Here is a 20888-nt window from a genome sequence, read left to right as displayed (position 1 = left end):
TCGAGATGAAACTCAAACTGTTTAAATTCAAAGGCAACTGTTATGAAGAGTTAGTTAAAGGTTTGATACCTTCAGATCAATTTGAAGTGGATAGAAGATGTGGAGCACCTGTATATTACTCCATAAACTGGAGGCAATCACTGGGTGGCGCTGCACGTGGATCTCATCAGAAGGCATATTGATTGCTATGATAGCATCATGGGTCAAGCAAACAAAGACAGTGATATTAGAATGCTGAATGCTTGTAGGGCGTTTACGCGGATGATTCCAAAAATGATGAACGAGAACGTTCCTGACAAATGGCGTACACCTACTTTCAGTCAGTTCAGTTTCAGGAGGAAGAGTGTCTCCAAGGTCCCTCAAAACGTACAGGTTGGTGACTGTGGCGTGTACGCTCTAAAGTTTGTAGAATGTCTAGCGCTTGGTTTGACTTTCGATGGCATATGTGATCAAAATATCCAGGCTATACGGGTTAAAATGGCAGCAGAAATCTACGATGAGGCACCTGATTTTATGAGTCAATTTAAATAATGCATTATGTCCTTCGTTTCGTTTCTTTTGGTAGGAATTGTACTATGATATGTAAAACATTTGGATTTCTTTTGGTAGGAATTGTACTTGGATTTGTAAAACTTTGATTTGTCTATTTTCAAAATTATGGCTGACTTACGGTTAAGTTACGGCTGATTTATATACTTCACACGGCTGAGTTATGAATTACAATTGAATTATATACTTGTGATAACTGAGGTATGGTATTTAAGGGAAAACGAAAGGTCTCGTCGATTCATGTGACGGCTGAGTTAAAGTAAAGTTATGGCTGAGGTATCACAAGAAACAATCTGTCTGTACCTACTGACTCATTCTCTGGCTGATATATGTATTAACTCATTAAATTCATCATCCATCTTGTATTCTGCCCAACCAAATAATATACTTTTATGCTATCTATGTATATATACAAGTATTTCTGTTTCTTTAGTCTATTACCTCTCAACTACAAACTAGAATAAAATTATAGTTTACAACACTATGTCCGCTCGAGCACCCAAGATGCCGGATCTCCCCGACGATGTTTTCATAAAAATCGTTTCCCTTGCTATAGAAGATCGATGGTGGTCACTTGGTTCTATTTTGAGGGCTGGTCATAGGGGAAAAAATGCAGTATACAGTAAAGAAGTTCTAAAGACAGCTGCTATTTATTGCCTTTGTACTGATCCATTAGAAATCAACACATCCAATGCCCCTGATGGTGGCCTCCAAATTGAAGGGCTGTACAGGCCTTTCTTTGTCAAATGCTTTGACGCCGGCAACCCCATCGCCATTTACTACGAAGGGCTAAGGGTTGTGGCTGAGGATAGAGATATCCAGCGTGGGATTGATATTCTCAGTCGTAATGTACCAGCCGATGTTGATGCCACATTAGCATGTGGGGTACTAAGTATTTGTCAAGGGAATGAGGTTATGGCTGTCCATTACCTCCAGCTGTTTGATGCACATCATTATCCTCTGCTGTCTGCGGGTGTCAGGGCAACCGGTGATGATTTTATGTTTGCGTTATCTCGTTAAAAGACGGCCCGGAAAAACTCATACACAGCCCCCCATCTCTATCCTGACAGCCCGTTACTCCCTTCACCCGCTTGTGCTGTGATGTGTTATTTGGATAACAGTCTCCATTCTCCCGGCTATGGAGACCGTTATGAAATCATGTGCAAAAACTGTTACCTTTGGTGGTTGTCCCTCAAAGTCTCTGAGATCCTTTAGGGTTTCCAGCAGTGATTTCCAGTCTATTTAATTTAAAATAATTATTTTCCATTTCGTAGGCGAGTATCTTTTTTCATGTATTAAAGGTCCCTGTTATCCACCTTTTTATGCTTCCACATTTTAGTATCTCCTCTCATTTAACGGCTGAGTTATAGTAAAGTTATGGCTGAGTTATCACAAGAAACAATCTGAAAGCAAACGACTGATTTATACGATTTGACGGCTTAATTATGGTATTTAAGGAAAAACGAAAGGTTTAGTTGATTCATGTAACGGCTGAGTTATAGTGATTTATAAATCCGTAATGGCTGAGTTATAATGCATTATGGCTGAGTTATCACAAGAAACAATCTGAAAGTAAATGGCTGATATATATGACTTTACGACTGAGTTATGAAATTTACGGGAAAATGAAAGGTCATGTGACGGCTGAGTTATTGTAAGTTATGGCTAAGTTATCACAAGAAACAATCTGAAAGTAAATGGCTGATATATATGACTTGACGGGAAAACGAAAGGTCTCGTCGATGCATGTGACAGATGATTTATAGTGATTTATAAATCCGTGATGGCTGAGTTATCACAAGAAACAATCTGAAAATAAATGGCTGATTTATATGACTTCACGGCTGAGTGATAATATTTATATGAAACGAAAACTCTCGTCGATTCATGTGACGGCTCAGTTATAGTGATTTATAAACGCGTAATGGCTGAGATATCGTAATACCGGCTAAATTATATTAATATTAAACATTACAAAAAGAAATCAAAACAAAAAGTTCAGAGTTCATAAAGAAGACGAGACGACAGTACAATGGAAGATGGTTTTTAAACCGATTAAGAGGAGGAGGAACCACGAAGTTTTAGTTTCTCCCAATCAAGAGGAGGAGGAACCTCACACTGTTCGACATCAGCCTCTGCAATCTCTCTCATAACCTCTAACCTCTTGTGCTATGTCTCTAAGTCGACAAGTTCACCACCCAAGATTTGATTCAGTTGGGATATTTGAGCGTCGATTAGTTCCACTTGATGCTCGAGGGCGGTCTTCTCTTCCTTCTTCTTCATATGATCATCCATCATATGCAAAATTGCTTTATAGCGATCAGTTGTCTCCACCTCGGCCTTGACTCTCGTATGAGTAAAAGCTTCGGACACGGCCAATAGTGCTTCTTCTTCCCACTCGAAATCTGTATTTCTTTGACGTTTACTGGAACTTGCTCCGGCCATGCGGATGGACGGCTGATTGTCTTCGTCTCCCATCTCTACCTTGGGTTTTTGACGTCTACTGGAACCCTCTCCGTCCATAGCTGAGATTTGAAGGAAATGATCGAAGGAAGTGCAATATAATGATAGATGAGATTTGAAGGTGAACTGATCGACGAAGATGCAATATTTATAGGTGTAATGAGCGGAGAAGAAGAAACTGAAACGATACAATGAATTATATGAATATAATTAGGTTAACTTATGCATCCATAACTTATGGTTTCCCGCCAAAATATCACAATGGATATTATTAGGTTAACTTATGGTTTCCCGCCAAAAATTACTTGACGGCTGAGATATAGTTTTACGGGAAAACGAAAGGTCACGTCGATTCATGTTACGGCAGAGTTATATTGAATAATGGCTGAGTTATCAAAAGAAACAATCTGAAAGTAAATGGCTGATTTATATTACTTGACGGCTGAGTTATAGTTTTACGGGAAAACGAAAGGTCACGTAAATTCATGTTACGGCTGAGTTATATTGAATAATGGCTGAGTTATCAAAAGAAACAATCTGAAAGTAAATGAATGATATATGTGACTTGACGGTAGAGTCATAATATTTACGAGAAAACAAAAGGTCTCAGTTTTCTGATTAGTGGAAGGGGATCGCAGTTGTGTTCCAAGTTTTAGTATAAATAGGGGAAGGGTTGGAAATGTTCAGAGCATTCCAAACTCGAACCAAACTAGCAAAGATGCCAGTGACTACCCGATCTGCATGGTTGAAACGAGCCCGAGAACATACAGCCGCTGGAGCTAGCGGTTTTGATCCGAATGCATCAGATTATGCCCCCCCCTCAGGAGGAGACGTCTCGATTCCGTGAACTCGTTCTGAGTTGAGCCGGAAGAAGATCCTTTGCAAAAGGAACTCCGGAGGTACCGAGCTCACCGCAAGAGACTAGGCGCGTATATCAAAACACTTCGTCTTAAACTCGAGCAAGTCTTTCGGCTCTAACGATTGGAAGGGACTATCTGAGTCCTGGATGAGCTCATCGCCGAAGGTTTCTTTCTGGCGAAGTGGCGCATGATTCGTCTACTTGCTAAGCATGCCTCGTGCGAAGAACAGGTCTCCCGTATGGTGGTGCCCAACATACCCGAAGGTGATTACGAACCTTTGGGAGAGTCTGACTTCCAGCGCATCACAGACGTCTGGGCCTACCAAGGTTGCCTGGAGAGGCTGAGGCGGTACGTCAACTACTTGGAGTCAACGGATCATTTCTTCTGCGGAAGCCATGCCATAGAAGGTCCATGTGCCTTCCTGGAGGAGATAGTGTCCAAGGGCTCCAAAGTGCCGATGGAAAGGCTTGAAGCCTTAAGGCGGGAGCGTCAGTTCTTGCGATCTGAACTGAGCAAGCTGGTGGTGGAAGAACCGTTGGAGTCCGATCTATCCGGTCCGGCTCCCATTCTGAGACGACATGACCGTCCAGAATGCTAGAGATGGGAATCAGTTTCTGCCGAGATCAGAAGACTCATGATTAGCCTTCCCATGGGAACTAGTTCGGTGATAGGACGCTTGTCACTTTTTATTATTATTTTTTTTATTTTGGCGAATTGCCGAACTGAATGTAATCAATTCGAATTTAATGGAATTTAATGGAAATTTAATGGCAATTCTTCAGCAAAGTCGATGTGAGATGAAAGAGAGTCAGACATATTTGAGATGAAAGAGAGTTAGACATATTTACAGGAAAACGAAAAGTCATGTGACGGCTGATTTATACTGAGTAAAGGCTGAGTTATCACAAGAAACAATCTGAAAGTAAATGGCTGATATATATGACTTGACGGCTGAGTTATAAAATTTACGGGAAAACGAAAGGTCATGTGACGGCTGAGTCATAATGAATTATGACTGAGTTATCACAAGAAACAATCTATTATTAGGTTAACATATGGTTTCCCGCCAAAATATTGCTTTACGGCTGAGTTATAGTTTTACGGGAAAACGAAAGTTCACGTCGATTAAAATATTGCTTTATGGCTGAGTTATTACGAGAACATGACATTTAGGGGTTATGGTTAGGGTTAGGGAAAAATTAGTTTTTCGGTTCGAATCGGTTTGGTCGGTTAATTAGACTTATAATTGGAGTTATGGCTGAGTTATAGTGTATGACGGCTGAGTTATCGTTTAGAGTCTTCTCAATAATATGAAAATGTATTCTTCTTTCTTTCCTGGGTCTTTTGATATGTAAGATTCCTTATAAGCGTCTCTCGATATCAGAATAAGTGTTGTTAGGGAAACGCGAAAAATCACTAATTTTGTGCCTGCTCAAATCCACACGCATAATAAATTCATAAAGTGAGCTTTTTCACAATATATTATTCGAAATAATTAAATAATTATTATTCGAATTTTGAATTTTATTTTTGGAAAAGTATTTCTCTAACAATTGAGTAATATGGCTGAGTTATTGACTTAAACGGCTGACTTATATGATATTTGACGGCTGAGTTATAGTTTTACGGGAAAACGAAAGGTCTCGTCGATTCATGAGATGGCTGAGTTATAGTGAGTTATGGCTGAGTTATTACACAAAATAATTAGAAAGCGGAAAACGAACATAGTGAGTTATAGTGAGTTATGACAAGTTTTCACATTGTGCCCAACTTGCTTACATCACGAACATGCGTGTTGCTTCCTAGGGCGTTTATTTTCAATGGCAACTTCCAAAGATGATTTAATCCTACGCTTCTTGGGCCTTCCTGGCTGGTTCACAACAATCGGAGGCAAGCACTTCTGATTATCCACAGCTTCAGGAGCAGGGAATGATTCATCTGGAGGCATGATTGAACCAACCCATCCATTAACCAAATCGACACTCCTAAATTTCGGATCGCACATGGATATACGAGACACATCCATTTGCTCTGCAGCTGCGATTGCATGGATGCATGGTATTTTCTCGTGGTCGAAACGACGGCATGTGCATTTTTTTAGTTCCAAATTTACAACATGCAAAGATGATCCATATCTCACTTGCACACGTACAGCATCAATCGTTAGTACCTCCATAAGTCTTGCTGCGGTGACACGGTCCTAGTAGGGAGTAGAACAAAAAAAAAACGTTTTTGGCTGAATTATGAAAACAATCACGGCTGAGTTATGAAAACAATTATGGCTGATTTATGGAAACTATAATGGTTATGGCTGATATATGGAAACAGTGACGGTTGAGATATGAAAGCTGTTATGGCTGAGTTATCAACATTGACGACTGACTTATGTAATTTTACCTGTAACAGTTTCTCAACACCTCGAGTGAGCGTTGTTAGCTGCGATTTCGCATCCTCTCTCCGTTCAGAAAACCATCTGGTCATCATATTCCATATCGACTCTAGCAGTCGAACTATGGGAAGATTTCTAGCATTTGACAGTGCATGGTTCATTGATTCTGCTTGTACCTTTCACCCGGGAAATGAACACGCACCCACATTCGGACACCAGCTCGTTGGAGGTATCCATGTAGTTCGGGATGACGTGCTTCAATCTCATTGAAAGTCTCATTAAAATCAGACAGCCTAAAACACCTTGCCGTTTTTTTCACCAGAGGGAACAAATGTTTTCCTTTGAACATCACCAAGATGTTCTTATACAAATGGTAAGTGCAAATTCCACGCGAAGCCAACGAATACACTTGACCAATCGCTTTCCCTATTGACTTATGTCTGTCAGAGATTATCGCAAGATCCTTTTCGTCAGGAATGGCAACTTTGAGTTGTGTAAAAAACCAACGCCAAGACTCATCATTTTCAGTGTCAACAACAGCGAAAGCTAATGGAAAAATTTGAAAGTTACCATCTTGAGCTAGGGTTGTTAGAAGCGTCCCTTTGTAACTACCATGGAGAAACGTTCCGTCGACAACAACAACTTTGCGCATGAAAGCAAACCCAGCAATACCCGCACCAAAAGCAATAAAAACATATTTGAATATATCTTCATCATCTATTTGAAGACGCGTGACTGTACCCGGATTTTCCCTTCTTAACTTGTACATGTAAGAAGGCAACTCGCTAAAACTATCCTCAGTATTCCCTGATCGATCTGCCTTGCATTCAGCAGCGTTCGATATGCCTTCCAATAACCCATCTGTTGACACCAAACAAATTAATAAATCAGCCATAACATATAGATAACTCAGCCGATACATTCGAATAAGTCAGCCGTAAATAATCAATAAATCAGTCGTAACATGTAAATAACTCAGCCTATACATACCTATAAGTCAGCCATTATTATCAAATAAGTCAGTCGAAACATAGTAATTACATTTAGACTAAATTTCTTATTGAAAATGATTCCGACACTTTTAGGTTTAACATCCGGACCAAGATCACCAAGATAGTCCCTATAAAGACCTGCCAATATATCAGCTGTTGATTGGCGGGATCTAGTAGAACGTTCCGTCACAGAACATGTGTGTTCCGAATTGTATAAACGAACATGAAAATCCGGGTCATCCCCTTGTACAGATGCATGAACTCTCCAAAGACATCCTTCAACCCAACACCTATAAACCACTTGTCTCGGATATGATACTGGTATATTAAAATCAAATCCATCCCTAACCAAAATAAGTTTCACGTGATTCCTCAACTGCTTTTTGCTCCTTTATCGTTGTCCTACATCAATTTTTAGCGTTGACACCTCCAACCTAACAGCCTCTGGATTCATCTTCGATCCGGCAAAGTTATCATCTTTATGACCTTTATTTTGAGGAGGCGGAGTAGGTGGGTCTTCCTCTTTACTCTGAGGCTCGCCCAATACAGAAAACTTCTCGTCATCAGATGACTCACCATCGGAGTCATCGAAAACATGAAATCGGCTTGAAAATTCATTGTCTTCTTCTTCGTCAGATGCTTCTTCGACAGCTTCTTCTTCTTCTTCGTTTTCTTTGTCAACGATCTTACCATAATCAAAACAAGTGTCTTCAAATCCCCCACCATACATTTCGTATGTAGATTCTACTTTTGAGTCACTGCTTGGCCGAATCATACTTCCTCTAGCTCCACTAGTTTCTGTAGACTCTTTCGCCGAAAACTCTACACAGAGACGTAGCTGATCGGTTTTCCATAGCCCCAAAAAACATTGCAACTGTCGATCATTGGAGACAAAAACTGGTGGAGTATCATGCGCCATATGTTTTAGTGCCTTATTCGAGAACATATAGCTCAGCTTTAGCTCATGGCTAGACGCGTCCAATCCGTAGTCTTCAAGAACAAGCTCCACAAGCTTGTCGTGTGTTGTGCCTCCATCTATCTGCACAACTATACACCCTCTATCGTCGGTGTTAAATACATATCTTTGTGTTTTTACCCAGTTACCGGAAACAATTAGTACTGGAACTGGATCCATGGAAGATAATGAAGAACAAGGTGAAGAAGAAGGTAAATAGTTCACTTATAAACCAGTTGAAGAACAAGAGTCGAACGACGTTTCGTATTTTCGGATAAAAAAAATGATGACATGGAATGCTGACATGGATGATGCGTCTGACGTGGCAACTGAAAATATGTAACTCAGTTGTATCGTTTAATAAGTCAGCCATAACTGAATAACATTATAGTAATTAATCTTTTGCTACTAAGTCAGCCGTAATATGGCTGAGTTGTACGAGCTGAGTTATAGTTTTTAACCATAACTCAGCCGTAACAACATCTCATAAGTCAGCCGTTTTTCATAACTCAGCCAGTTGGAAAAAGGTAACTCAGCCGTGTCGTAGTGATAACTCAGCCAAAATTTTGACAACTCAACCATCGGGTGAAAACTCAGCCGTAAGGACGGCTGAGTTAGAGCATAACACAGCCAGATTTTCATAAGTCAGTCGTAACGCTTGGCTGAGTTAGAGCATAACTCAGCCAGATTTTCATAAGTCAGCCGTAACGCTTGGCTGAGTTATGCTCTAAGTCAGCCGTCCACGCTTACTCAAATGTTTTTTCCATAAATCAGCCGCAACATACGTATAACTCAGCCGCAATATACCTCTGTAACGCGTTACGACTGAGTTATGGTTACACGTCAGCGATTTCTGACGTGGCGTCAGACGTGGCAATGGTATTTTTGTAATTACGTTTTTTCCGGTAACATAAAACATGGGCATGCTGTGTATTTTGAAAATACCCGAAATATTCTAGTAATAAAATCTTTTTTTGTAGATTCTGGTAATATTACCTAAAATGTATAACATTTGAGTAAATTTCCCTTAAACTAATACTCGCTATAAATAAATAATTTTTTTCAGTCCCGAATTGGGCTGGTGTAAAAAATGACATAATTCGATAAAATAATAAGATAATACTTTTTTTGGAAATCCTATGTAAAAATATAGTCTCATAAATATCATAAATTAATAATGATATAAACTAAATATATATATATATATATATAAGAAAATTTAGTGAAATATGGCTCTATTGTTGTTTGTCTATTCTTGAATTTGCATTCTTGTTGGAGCTCTTTTATAATATTTCTCATTGCATCAAAAACTTTTTGTGTTATTTTCTCAAATTGTATCCAAAAATTGTGGAGCGTCTTACACGCAATAGACGCTTCTTGATGCAGCATATTATTCATTATTGTTGGGCTTTGGTGTTGTGTTTCTTGCCCAACAAGTTACGGGTTTGACATCGGTATTTACATAACTTTTAATTAGGATTTATGTTAGTTTTCTATTTTATTTTGGAAGAAGATATATTCTTTACTTTTAGGATTAGTAATAGAATATTTGGTGTTTATCTCTTACCTTAGTTTTAGATTTGATTATCCTTTATAAAAGGGATCAAACCCTCACATGTATCGACAGTTATTGAATTGAATAAAGAGTTATTTTGAAGAGAGCTTTGTATAAGCCTAGAGAGGAGGACTCTCACATCCATAAAGATTTTACCTTTAGTAGGACGTGGGAAGAGGACTCTTATCCTTATCCATTCTTAGCTTCCGCCCCGCATCACTTCTTTACGTGTAATTGGTTATAAAGATACCGTAATATCTTGTTTGACTTCATCATGAAGAATATTAACAACAGTTTCTTCTAAACTATAAAATTTTAAACATTTATTATTTTCACTTTGATAATCTAGTAAACTATTGACATCAATTATATTACGATAGCCAAAATTATAAATTAAAAAATATAAAAGTGTGAATTATAACAAAAATATCTTATTTTTAATCGAAAATATTTAAAACTATAAAAATGAAAATCTTAATTTATCGATGAATTAAAACTTCTATAAATTAATAAAATATCATGGTCCCGACTTTATTAATTTATAGAGGTTTTACTGTATATTGTAATTGAATTAAACTGATTAATTTTGAGACAAAAATATTATGTAAAAAAAAAAAGACAAGAAATAATTAAATAAAGTATGTCGGTTGTTTGAATATATAAAAACTCTCTCGTCTCTCTCTATCTCTAATCCTAAAAATACCCAAAATCAATTCCTTCTTAGGGTCACAATCGTCGCTCTCTTCTAAGAATGATGTCAACACAATTTATGGATAAGAAATTAGGTGAATAATCTCTTTCTTTCTTTCTCATCGGATGCTTCTTCATTGTTTTGTTGATTTCTGCATCTGATTGCCTCAATTTGCTTTTGCGCAGCTTTTTTTGGTCTTTCCCAATTTCTTTTTTTTTTTTTTTTTATGAACATTCTCCAAAAATCTTACCTTTTTATATTTTTTGATAGAATAGAGTAGATTTGAGTTTCTCCGTTCAATCTGTTGGTTTATTATTCACCGGAATGATCTTTGTTCGTTTTGTGACAATGCTCTCATTGTTGTTGATTTATAAAGTTTCAATCTTTTTGTGTATTTGTCGATAGGGTCAAACACAGGAATGGATTTCGTAAACAATCTTGATACCGACACTTCCCTCTCCATTCTTTCTTGTCTTGATGATCCTTCTGATATTGTCCGTGCTAGTGCTGTCTCACGCTCCTGGCGTCAATTTGGTAATCCTCACACCTCCTCTTCAATGGCTTTTTATTTTATTTTTAATCTTCAATGTAACTTTCTGAGTTGTCTCTGTTGAATCTTGTGTATGGTGGATTGGAGAATTTTACCTCTCGTGTCCTTAGATGTTTAATGTTTCCAGAATGGGTTTTTTTTTTTTTGCATTTGCAGTGATTAATTACAATCTCTCCAAGAATCTATGCTTGAAGCTGTTCCATCAGCTATCTAATGTGGGTCATATAGTAGAAACACATGATGAGTCCTCCGAAGCCGGGTCAAGCAGTGTTATGGACACACGGCTACTTGAGAAAGAGCATCGGGCTTACGCCTTATTGGCTAGAGGATGCACGTCCTCCCCTATCCAAAGCTGTATCGCTGATGCCATCATAGCTTCTAGTACTGATAACTTCCCTGCTGAAAGCATCTCAAACACACTCGACGAACCTGATCGGATTGGTGAAACCCCTTCATACTGGTCGAGTACTGGCCAACACAAAACTTCGGTGCCTGAAACGCTTCTTTACAGGTTGATGGGTGATTTGTGTGTCATTACGGAATTCAAAGTTCAGCCTTTCCAAGGTAACCCCCCTTTGTCAATGTTTCTCTGCTTCTCTCTCTAATTGAGACTTTTGTTGCTTAACGGTTTACCCACTTTTTGTAGCTTTTTTCCAGCGCGGTCATCCGATATACTCTTCACATTATGTTCGTATCCGGTTGGGTTACCACAAGAATGACAACTCACCACAGTACAACAACTCACAGGATAAAAAAGGTGAGCCAGGAAAGAGTTCTGCTGAAAGCAACTATGTATGGACTTACACTTCACAAGAGTTTTCGATGGCTCAGGTGTGTTGCAACTTACCAGTCACTCTCTTCGTTAGTATAATATATAAAGTCTGTTCCTGAACTGTGATTATGGTTTCTGTGAGTAGGAAAATCGATTGCAGACCTTTGAGCTTCCAGAACCCGTTCTTTGCATTGGTGGGTATATGCTAGTTGAGTTTCTAGGTCGGGTTCAGACACAAGATTTGGATGGCCAATACTATATATGGTACATCTTCTCTCCTTATTGCTCTAGATTTGTTTTAAAAACTTGTGCAATGTGAAAGTAGTTTCTGTTGATTGTCTTTGCAGCGTGTCGCATGTTAAAGTGATGGGAAGATCGCTAGCACAATCATTTCGAGTGGAGAATGTGGATGACTGTGGAAAATTTGGATTGAAGGTTTTGAGTTACAGTGATCCAAAAGATATGGTTGAGATGGATGCAGAGGAGGACGAGATGGATGCAGAGGAGGTTGAGATGAATGCAGAGGAGGAGCAAAATCAGTTTAGAGGGATTAGAAACCTTGAACAGCTCTTGAATTACTTGCACAGGCATCCTCTTGATGTCGTGGACATCGAGTATGTTTTGCCTGAGTCTGACAACGAGGATGCTGAATCAGACGATGAGGTTTAATTACTACTTCCAGTTATTTTGGCTTTATTTTTTTTGTTTTAAAATGAACCTTTAGGTGTTTTTCATCTTTTGCGAGCGGTTTTAAAGCTTCTTCTCCAGCCATTTTGGCTAGGTTTTTTTTATTATATTTCATCTTATTAATAAAACTGAGTGTTACAGACCTTAACAGAAAGTTAACAGCTATTTTGGCTCTCCCATCTCTTTTAGTGTTGTAAAAGATTGTCAAGTTTCGGAAATAATGTTGCAAAACAAAGGAAGAAAGGTTTCTAGTTTGTGCCGTTAACTTGTCATTCCAGAGACTCGATCAATGTTTTGAACATCTAGCTAACACAGGAGTTTATTGGAATTTTCAAGAAACCACACATACTAAAAATCAAAAACGAATATCTCATAAGCATTGTTCACGAGACAGCCGCAGAGCAATGCGGATCTTCATAACTTAAGGTTTGCTCCTGATCTGAACCCTGTCCCTCCTCCAGATCCAATTCGAGGTCAGAGAGGCTGATTCCATCCTGCATCAGTTCTTCATCTAACGCTTCATGTGCCTGCACTTGTAGCTGAACAGCAACATTCTTGTTTGAGGACTCCCGCGGACTCAATGTGATTTCATGAGGCCCCTGAGACTCCTCAACGCTCTCCAAAGGATGAAAATCTCGCTCTTGGAATTCATATTCCCCTGTCCAAGACCAAATTTGGTTACTTCAAGTACCATAGGCGACCAAGACTAGGATTAAAATAACAAGAAGTTTCACATCATTAATACCATATCTCAAAGCAGAACCTGAGTCTTAAGTAACCTTAAAACAAATGCATAAATAACTTCCAAGATACAATATTATTTGTGAACTGAGAGACTCACCATAAGCAACAGAATCGGTAACAGGTTGAGTGGACAACGTTTCTAGTTCTTCCTCCATACAAACCGGTTCTGGCTTCTTTTTCTCACTATCTTCTCCAATTTTCTTTATCTCTGTTGGTTTTTTTCTTTTAGTGTTGGCTTCTTCTAAATAAATCATAAGAGTTTGCACATTGGTTGATATAGGTTACAAAAAAAGGAGATCGATCAGTGAAACTCACCTATATTTGGGACAGCTTGTAAAGTTTTCTTTTGTAAGTCATCTGCACAAATGAGTTTTGGCTTCTTTTGTTGTCCTAAATCAACGCAACAATCCTTTTCTGTCTGTTCTCCAGTGTCTCTATCGGCTCTTTTCTTTCTGTATTTACCTTGGCTGTGTTCATCTGCATAAAACAAAGTTTAGTAAACCTAAACAGCGAACAAAAACGCATCAGGAGATGAAGTGGAGATGTTCACCATCTGTTTCTCTGAACTCATTCTGCATTTCTGGACATACCAGTTCTGGCTTCATTGTTCTTGTTACTTTTCTTAAGCTCATCATCAAGTCTCCTGACTGTAAACTGGCACAGAATTTCTAAGTAGTGTTCCATGAGCGGCTTCGCCAGACGTAATTCGGCACCTCTGCGCCGACATTCTTCAATGGAATCGTCTTTCACACATGCACCCAAAACTGTTAACACACAGAGAGAACAATGATTAAAAGCTAGCATTTCCCATAATTGTCATGAAAACATAGGATTCAGAAGCAATGAATTAATTTAAGATCTCATCCGACTTGTTATGTAAAACATGGATATCTTTAGCGTCTCAAACTTTTTCATGAAAACAGTCACGATCCAGAAGCAAGGATTAACTTAAGTTGTCAGACTTGGCATGAAAACATTAACGACCAGAAGCAATGATTAGGGACATGTTTTGCTTACCAACAACCGGAATCTCACAAATCAACCTGAGTTTCTCAAGAAGTTCGTACTTATTTATCTCAATCAATCGTAGCTCTGCCAGTACAAGATCAATTTTTTAATCTTTGTTATTGATGATATGCGGCAAATCATCAGCTCTTGTAGTAGCCACAACTCTGAGATAAAATTAAACGTTCCAGGAAAACAAACCAGCAGGGTGCTCAGCAATAACAAAAAAAATGCGAGATGGTTTTATCAAAATCATTATTTCAAGCATTGGGTCGTGATATATACCTTCACATCCGGATTTGCGAATCATCTCTGACAGATTCGCCAGCCATGTCGCATCGCTCTCCAATAGCAAAAAACAAATTTTATCTGAGAATCTCTCTGTTGCTTTAGTCCCCTTCTTGGTTGAGAAGCCTCGTAGAAGTAGATAAGACGAGACACTTACTCGCATGAAAATACACGCAAAGCGGCTTTCATAAGCGGAAAGAACAAGAATCTAAAGTGTTTAAATTGGAATTCATTGCAAACGTATCAAGAGCTAAACCTGGACCAATATACATTTCATAAATGCAACTGCGAGTCGCCACGTTTCACCATGCGCTGCGTTGCAAAAGATTCTAGTCAGAATCATTAAATCATTTAAGAACCTACCATACATAGAGATAGTCATTGAAATGAAAAGTACCAATAAACGTGTTCATCTGACGGATACAAGCAGTCCACGGTTCTTTTCTTGGTCATATATGCAATATGTCAAAGTATATGATCTTCAGTTCATGTAAGATTGGACGGACTGCAAATCAATCAGTCAAACAAATAAATCTTGCTTATGCATACTTAGTAAGAACTCTCAAATAGACACAACAATTCTAACCAAAAAAAAGCTGAAATTTATCAGGAAACAAGGCTTTGAAGATAACTATCAAGTATAAATTGTGCAAAGAACTCTTAAGAAACCAGAAATTGAGTGCAAATATGAAGAGATCGTGCAACATAATTTGTGACCGTAACCAAAAATATGGCTAAGAATCAAGCATAGTTAGCTTGCAGAATGGCTCATGTCATCGGTGTCGTGAGCCCATTCTTAAAGCTAACTATTTTTGAGACATCAGAGCTTTGGCGGTGCAGTGCGTGTTTCTGTAAATATGCTAAAGATATGCCGTTGCAATAATGGCTGGATGGGTGTATACATGACAAGCTGTTTAAGTATTCATGCNGATTCCAATTCCTGTTCCTCAAACGGGTTCAAATCGATGCCCAGACGGCCTCCTCTCAACCCTTTCAAAATGATACCAAAGAGGAAACAATCCAAACAATCCAATGCATTGCAGGCTGTGATTAACGCCGTGAAGAACCTCCGTTCCAACGCCGTTAAATCCGCACCATCGGGGATCTTACCAAGGACCCTCTCTCGGAGGTTAACATCCNAGGTAGAATTACAGGGCCAAAACGCAAAAAGAAAAACTGAATAAAACCATTACCTTTTCACCAGTAATCGTTCGGCGTCACCTTTGAAGACAGACTGGTTAAGTCCAACGCAATTATCTCATTTAGTCCATCCGATGATTCAACAGCCTCTTTCTCTTCAATCAGCCCATCTTATTCTTCTCGCTGGCCACGACTACCACAAAACCTATGCATATCCTATAGTCTGCACGAAGTATCTCCGCACATTTATGGATGTCTTACACAAAATAAAGTTTTGGAGAAACAATTGCAGTCAAATAGAAAAACGTCTAAACCCAAGCATCTGGACAAACCTTTCGGGTATCAGTGATGGGAACCTGCGCACAAACAACAACGTAGCCTTGATCACACACTTAGCCCCAAACACGAGGCATCCTGTCAGAGAGTGATAGGAGCATTCACATGGCCTTCACTGTTTAGCTGAGCACAGAACCAAAAACCAGAAATTTACTGAGCATGTAGTGAGAAATAAGGTAAACCAATTTTTTTAACAGATTTATCAACAAAATTAAAGAACACACAACCTCATTTTCACAATTGTGATAAGTTTTTAATAACAATAAGTAACTTTTCTTTAGCAGTACCGACTACAATAGACATCGCAAGGTCACTGTACCTTGTGACTAGACACATGAACTAAGGATATAGCAACGCTCCAACAAACCTTTTGAGTTTCGATTAAAAAATGATAAACTAACAAGCACATAAGCAGAAGCTCCAAATCTTGCTACACGTAGAGCGAAACATCCTAGGTCCCACATCTTTTGTCTTATTCTCTACCAACTAACTTAATTAATTATATTAAGCAAAAAAACTCTGTTCCTTTCTTTCTCTCAGCCTGTTATAATCTTGAGATCTTCATCAAGAAGCTGCGTCTCTCTTTCCATAAACTCACATCAGCCACACATAAATACATCTTAACACTCCTAAGCATTTCACTAGCCCACTTACCTCGTCGACGATATTTTCTTTTTGCTTAAGACACTTTCTTATCGTCAGTTCAGTGTTTTTCAAGGTCAGCTGCGTACCTGAGCCAGAAAGTGTTTCAGGATGGAACTAAGGCCGAGAATGCTCAAAGACTGTCTCTTAGAAGATTCCAATTCCTGTTCCTCAAACGGGTTCAAATCGATGCCCAGACGGCCTCCTCTCAACCCTTTCAAAATGATACCAAAGAGGAAACAATCCAAACAATCCAATGCATTGCAGGCTGTGATTAACGCCGTGAAGAACCTCCGTTCCAACGCCGTTAAATCCGCACCATCGGGGATCTTACCAAGGACCCTCTCTCGGAGGTTAACATCCAAGAACAAAGCAGAAAACCAAGCAAGCATCACTGTTGTTCGGGTTAAAGACATCGTGCGGTGGAGCTCGTCTAAGGACCTGCATGAGGACATATCACATTTCGAACTGTCTCCACCTCATCAGTACACAGCCAAGACAGCGAGAACAGCCACGGGATCCTCCACCACCAGCGGCACATCCTGCAGCAGTTGGTGTGACTCGGATTTTACATCGGAGTTTTTACCATCATCATGGGGAAGTAATGTTGAGGAGTGCGGTGAAAAAGAGAGTGTTAAAAACAACTTACACTGCGTCGGCGAAGATTCTTGCACAGCAGTAATAGTCGCCGACACTGAAGTGGGACCTGAGGTAAGAATACTATATTTAGAGAAATGGAAACTCGTACTTATAACATTAATTAATCACATAGTTTAACTACTACATGCATAATAAATAAAGAGAAAACAGAATCAAATAAAATAAAGTGACAATTTGATTTTAAGATCTTATGGGTTGACTTTGCTTCAACCATAAGGTCGCCCACNAAATACATCTTAACACTCCTAAGCATTTCACTAGCCCACTTACCTCGTCGACGATATTTTCTTTTTGCTTAAGACACTTTCTTATCGTCAGTTCAGTGTTTTTCAAGGTCAGCTGCGTACCTGAGCCAGAAAGTGTTTCAGGATGGAACTAAGGCCGAGAATGCTCAAAGACTGTCTCTTGGAAGATTCCAATTCCTGTTCCTCAAACGGGTTCAAATCGATGCCCAGACGGCCTCCTCTCAACCCTTTCACAATGATACCAAAGAGGAAACAATCCAATGCATTGCAGTTTGTGATTAACGCCGTGAAGAACCTCCGTTCCAACGCCGTTAAATCCGCTCCATCGGGGATCTTACCAAGGACCCTCTCTCGGAGGTTAACATCGAAGAACAAAGCAGAAAACCAAGCAAGCATCACTGTTGTTCGGGTTAAAGACATCGTGCGGTGGAGCTCGTCTAAGGACCTGCATGAGGACATATCACATTTCGAACTGTCTCCACCTCATCAGTACACAGCCAAGACAGCGAGAACAGCCACGGGATCCTCCACCACCAGCGGCACATCCTGCAGCAGTTGGTGTGACTCGGATTTTACATCGGAGTTTTTACCATCATCATGGGGAAGTAATGTTGAGGAGTGCGGTGAAAAAGAGAGTGTTAAAAACAACTTACACTGCGTCGGCGAAGATTCTTGCACAGCAGTAATAGTCGCCGACACTGAAGTGGGACCTGAGGTAAGAATACTATATTTAGAGAAATGGAAACTCGTACTTATAACATTAATTAATCACATAGTTTAACTACTACATGCATAATAAATAAAGAGAAAACAGAATCAAATAAAATAAAGTGACAATGTGATTTTAAGATCTTATGGGTTGACTTTGCTTCAACCATAAGGTCGCCCACGCTGTCTCTAAATGCACGTGCAGCTGTTTGTTAATATAATAAATTCACATGAAGACAAAACAGAAGCTGGCTTCGTCCTTGGTAGACATATAGAATAGCATTTACAGTACCCACTAATTTCTTTCTGACTACGATATCTAACAATTTATGAAATGGGTCTTATAAGAGTGGCTCTGCATTAACATTAAATACACTCAAATTATAACGCTGTCTACTATAATAGTCAAATGATTTTGGTTGGCCCTAATATGCAATGATCATGGTCAGGAGGACTTACAGCGTGAAAAGGAGCACAACAGCCCTGTCTCAGTGTTTGAGATTCAACATGAGGAATATGACGAAACATCAGACTCTTCCTTCAGTCAATGCCTTGACAATGTGGAAAGTGCGTATAGATTTCCTTCATTGCAATCAAAGCAAGTTTTCTTCTTAGATTTTTTCAAGACTTCAAAATTCTGAAACATACGCTATGTGATGATTTGTGCAGGAACCAAACAAAAGCTCATGCAAACGATTCAACGGTTTGAGACTTTGGCCAACATTATTCCTTTCACTTTCAACGAATGGGCCTCAATGGACGAAGAATCTTGCATGGAAGGAGGAGAAGTGACAGATATCAAATATGACGATGATGATGATGAGAATTGTGATACCGTTGATGGAGAGACTGAAGATGAAGACGCTGATGAGACTGAAGAGAAGGCAGCACAGCTATGGAACCGGGTCAAAGAAAGACATGCAATTTGGATCCACGAAGAGCATCTGATAATGGACTACTTCAGAGATGAATTGATGCAAAGGACAAACTCGTTCCAGGAAACTCAACATTTTGAGGACCAATTGGTGAGCGAGGCAAAAGGATGGTTACAGGGACAGAGAGAATCAGAGCTCGAACGCGGAACATGTGAGCAGAGGAGACAAGCATGTGCTAGACAAGTTGAAAGACGAGGCTGGAATGAGAAGCGGATGAAGGAGGAGCACGAAGAGGTTGCCACGCAAATTGAGGATGGAATCTTCAGCCTCTTAATGGATGAAACTTTAACTGCGCTTTACCAATGCTGATTCCAGTCACCTGAACATCGACGCTTAAGTTACTAACTCGCCAGAATGAATCAGACACAAAACAAGATTCTAAAGCATAAATTGGCACTATCTTAGTCAAGAGACCTGATAAATATAGGCAACATCAAACTCAATTCAGGTGACATCAAAAGCTTTAGAAATTAGCAGGCAAGGCAGTTTTGATTAGAGCATGATTTTGATCTGCTTATGTAACAATGAAGCAAACGAATAATACAATGTACATTAACCTCTAAAACATACACCTATATGTTTATGTTTATCTCTAATTTGTAGGAGATACAATGTACCTTTTCAAAAACGTCTCTCCATATAGTATAGATCACCAATTGCTGTAGGCTAAATTTGATGAACCCACGAACAAATGAGAAATTGAAGTCGTGCTAAACGAATATGCAATAGAAACAGAGAAGAAATTTCAAAATTATAAGAAACAATTAGTATTTGGGTTCATCCGATTCGCGATAAAAAACCCTAAATCCTCAATTTCAAAGGCTATCTACATCAATGAGAAACGGTGAAGAGAGGATTGAAAAATTCCGATTGTTCAAAATCAGAGAAGAAAATAAAAATTTGAAAGACGAGGGAAATAAGTTAGGAGTAGGTGACACTCGGCACTGCTACTCACTTCCAAGGTCGGTGAAGCTCCGATAGTGGTAGGTTTCTATTATTTCTTTCTTCGCTACAACATTAACTTTATATGATTAATGGGCTTATTTTTATCATTCTTATCAAGCCCATTTTCTGTTTGGATATCATTGATGCCCATTATGTTTAGAACAATAAAATGTCTTAGAGAAATTAACAAAGTTTTTACATTATTTTGTTGACAGAAAAAAATATTACATTATCCTCTATATAATAAAACGGAAGTAGATAACCTTTTTTTAGACTATATAATTTTTATAAGTTGGTTATAAAATAGATTATACATTAAATATAGGTTGGTTACAAAAAAACATTATAGATTAATTGGTCAATCCATGGGCTATATGAATACACTTAAGAATCTTCTTAAAGAGAATATTCCAATGATTTATACAATTTTCTAAATAAAATCTTTAGTATTTCATGTATTGTTACAAAATATATACTGTTAGGCATAAAAATATATTCTTAGGCGTAAAAAAGAATAATATCTTGACAATTTATCACACTTAATCGTGATTTCCGAGATCTTATTGTGCATCTGAAAATAAAATCTTATCTAAGCACGGATCATATTAAAAAACTTTCACCAAACATGTTCAACAATTAAAATAAAAACAAACAACAAACATAACTATTTATCATACATAAAATTACAAAATTACCAATATAAAACTTACAAAATAGGTATTTTTTCAAGTCATTATTTTTAACATATGATTTTATTACATAATGTTTTATCCAAAA

The 20888-nt window shown here is 38.6% G+C and overlaps 4 protein-coding genes across 8 annotated transcripts; 3 read left to right on the top strand and 1 right to left on the bottom strand.

Moving 5' to 3' along the window:
- On the top strand, nucleotides 10437-12637 carry LOC104737702 (F-box protein At4g00755). Its single transcript, XM_010457945.2, has 6 exons — nucleotides 10437-10548; nucleotides 10860-10988; nucleotides 11161-11568; nucleotides 11651-11835; nucleotides 11922-12040; nucleotides 12124-12637. The coding sequence occupies exons 1-6, from the start codon at nucleotides 10515-10517 to the stop codon at nucleotides 12443-12445; spliced, it is 1197 nt and encodes a 398-aa protein (XP_010456247.1). The 5' UTR covers nucleotides 10437-10514; the 3' UTR covers nucleotides 12446-12637.
- LOC104738560 (putative two-component response regulator-like APRR8) lies at nucleotides 12700-17022 on the bottom strand. Of its 5 annotated transcripts, none has more exons than XM_019235066.1 (10): nucleotides 16708-17022; nucleotides 15973-16099; nucleotides 15694-15863; nucleotides 14898-15005; nucleotides 14498-14812; nucleotides 14225-14299; nucleotides 13798-13971; nucleotides 13523-13684; nucleotides 13305-13448; nucleotides 12700-13121 (listed from the first exon to the last, which is right to left on the bottom strand). In XM_019235066.1, the coding sequence occupies exons 5-10, from the start codon at nucleotides 14661-14663 to the stop codon at nucleotides 12847-12849; spliced, it is 996 nt and encodes a 331-aa protein (XP_019090611.1). In that variant the 5' UTR covers nucleotides 14664-14812; nucleotides 14898-15005; nucleotides 15694-15863; nucleotides 15973-16099; nucleotides 16708-17022; the 3' UTR covers nucleotides 12700-12846. The 5 variants fall into 5 exon arrangements, with proteins under 5 accessions (XP_019090611.1, XP_019090614.1, XP_019090616.1 ...); XM_019235069.1 differs by having other exon boundaries at nucleotides 14498-14652; nucleotides 14757-14812; nucleotides 15973-16787; XM_019235071.1 differs by having other exon boundaries at nucleotides 14498-14652; nucleotides 14771-14812; nucleotides 15973-16787.
- Nucleotides 15436-17411, top strand: LOC109128503. Its single transcript, XM_019235072.1, has 2 exons — nucleotides 15436-15629; nucleotides 16972-17411. Exons 1-2 carry the CDS (start codon nucleotides 15466-15468, stop codon nucleotides 17393-17395), a joined length of 588 nt encoding a protein of 195 aa, XP_019090617.1. The 5' UTR covers nucleotides 15436-15465; the 3' UTR covers nucleotides 17396-17411.
- On the top strand, nucleotides 17513-19796 carry LOC104737701. Its single transcript, XM_019235065.1, has 3 exons — nucleotides 17513-18238; nucleotides 18681-18798; nucleotides 18901-19796. The coding sequence occupies exons 1-3, from the start codon at nucleotides 17648-17650 to the stop codon at nucleotides 19473-19475; spliced, it is 1284 nt and encodes a 427-aa protein (XP_019090610.1). The 5' UTR covers nucleotides 17513-17647; the 3' UTR covers nucleotides 19476-19796.

The sequence above is a fragment of the Camelina sativa genome, chromosome 13 (assembly GCF_000633955.1).
Source record: "Camelina sativa cultivar DH55 chromosome 13, Cs, whole genome shotgun sequence".
NCBI classification, from domain to species: domain Eukaryota; kingdom Viridiplantae; phylum Streptophyta; class Magnoliopsida; order Brassicales; family Brassicaceae; genus Camelina; species Camelina sativa.
The sequence above is the reverse complement of the archived record's forward strand: the minus strand, read 5'-3'. Positions and strand labels throughout refer to the sequence as shown.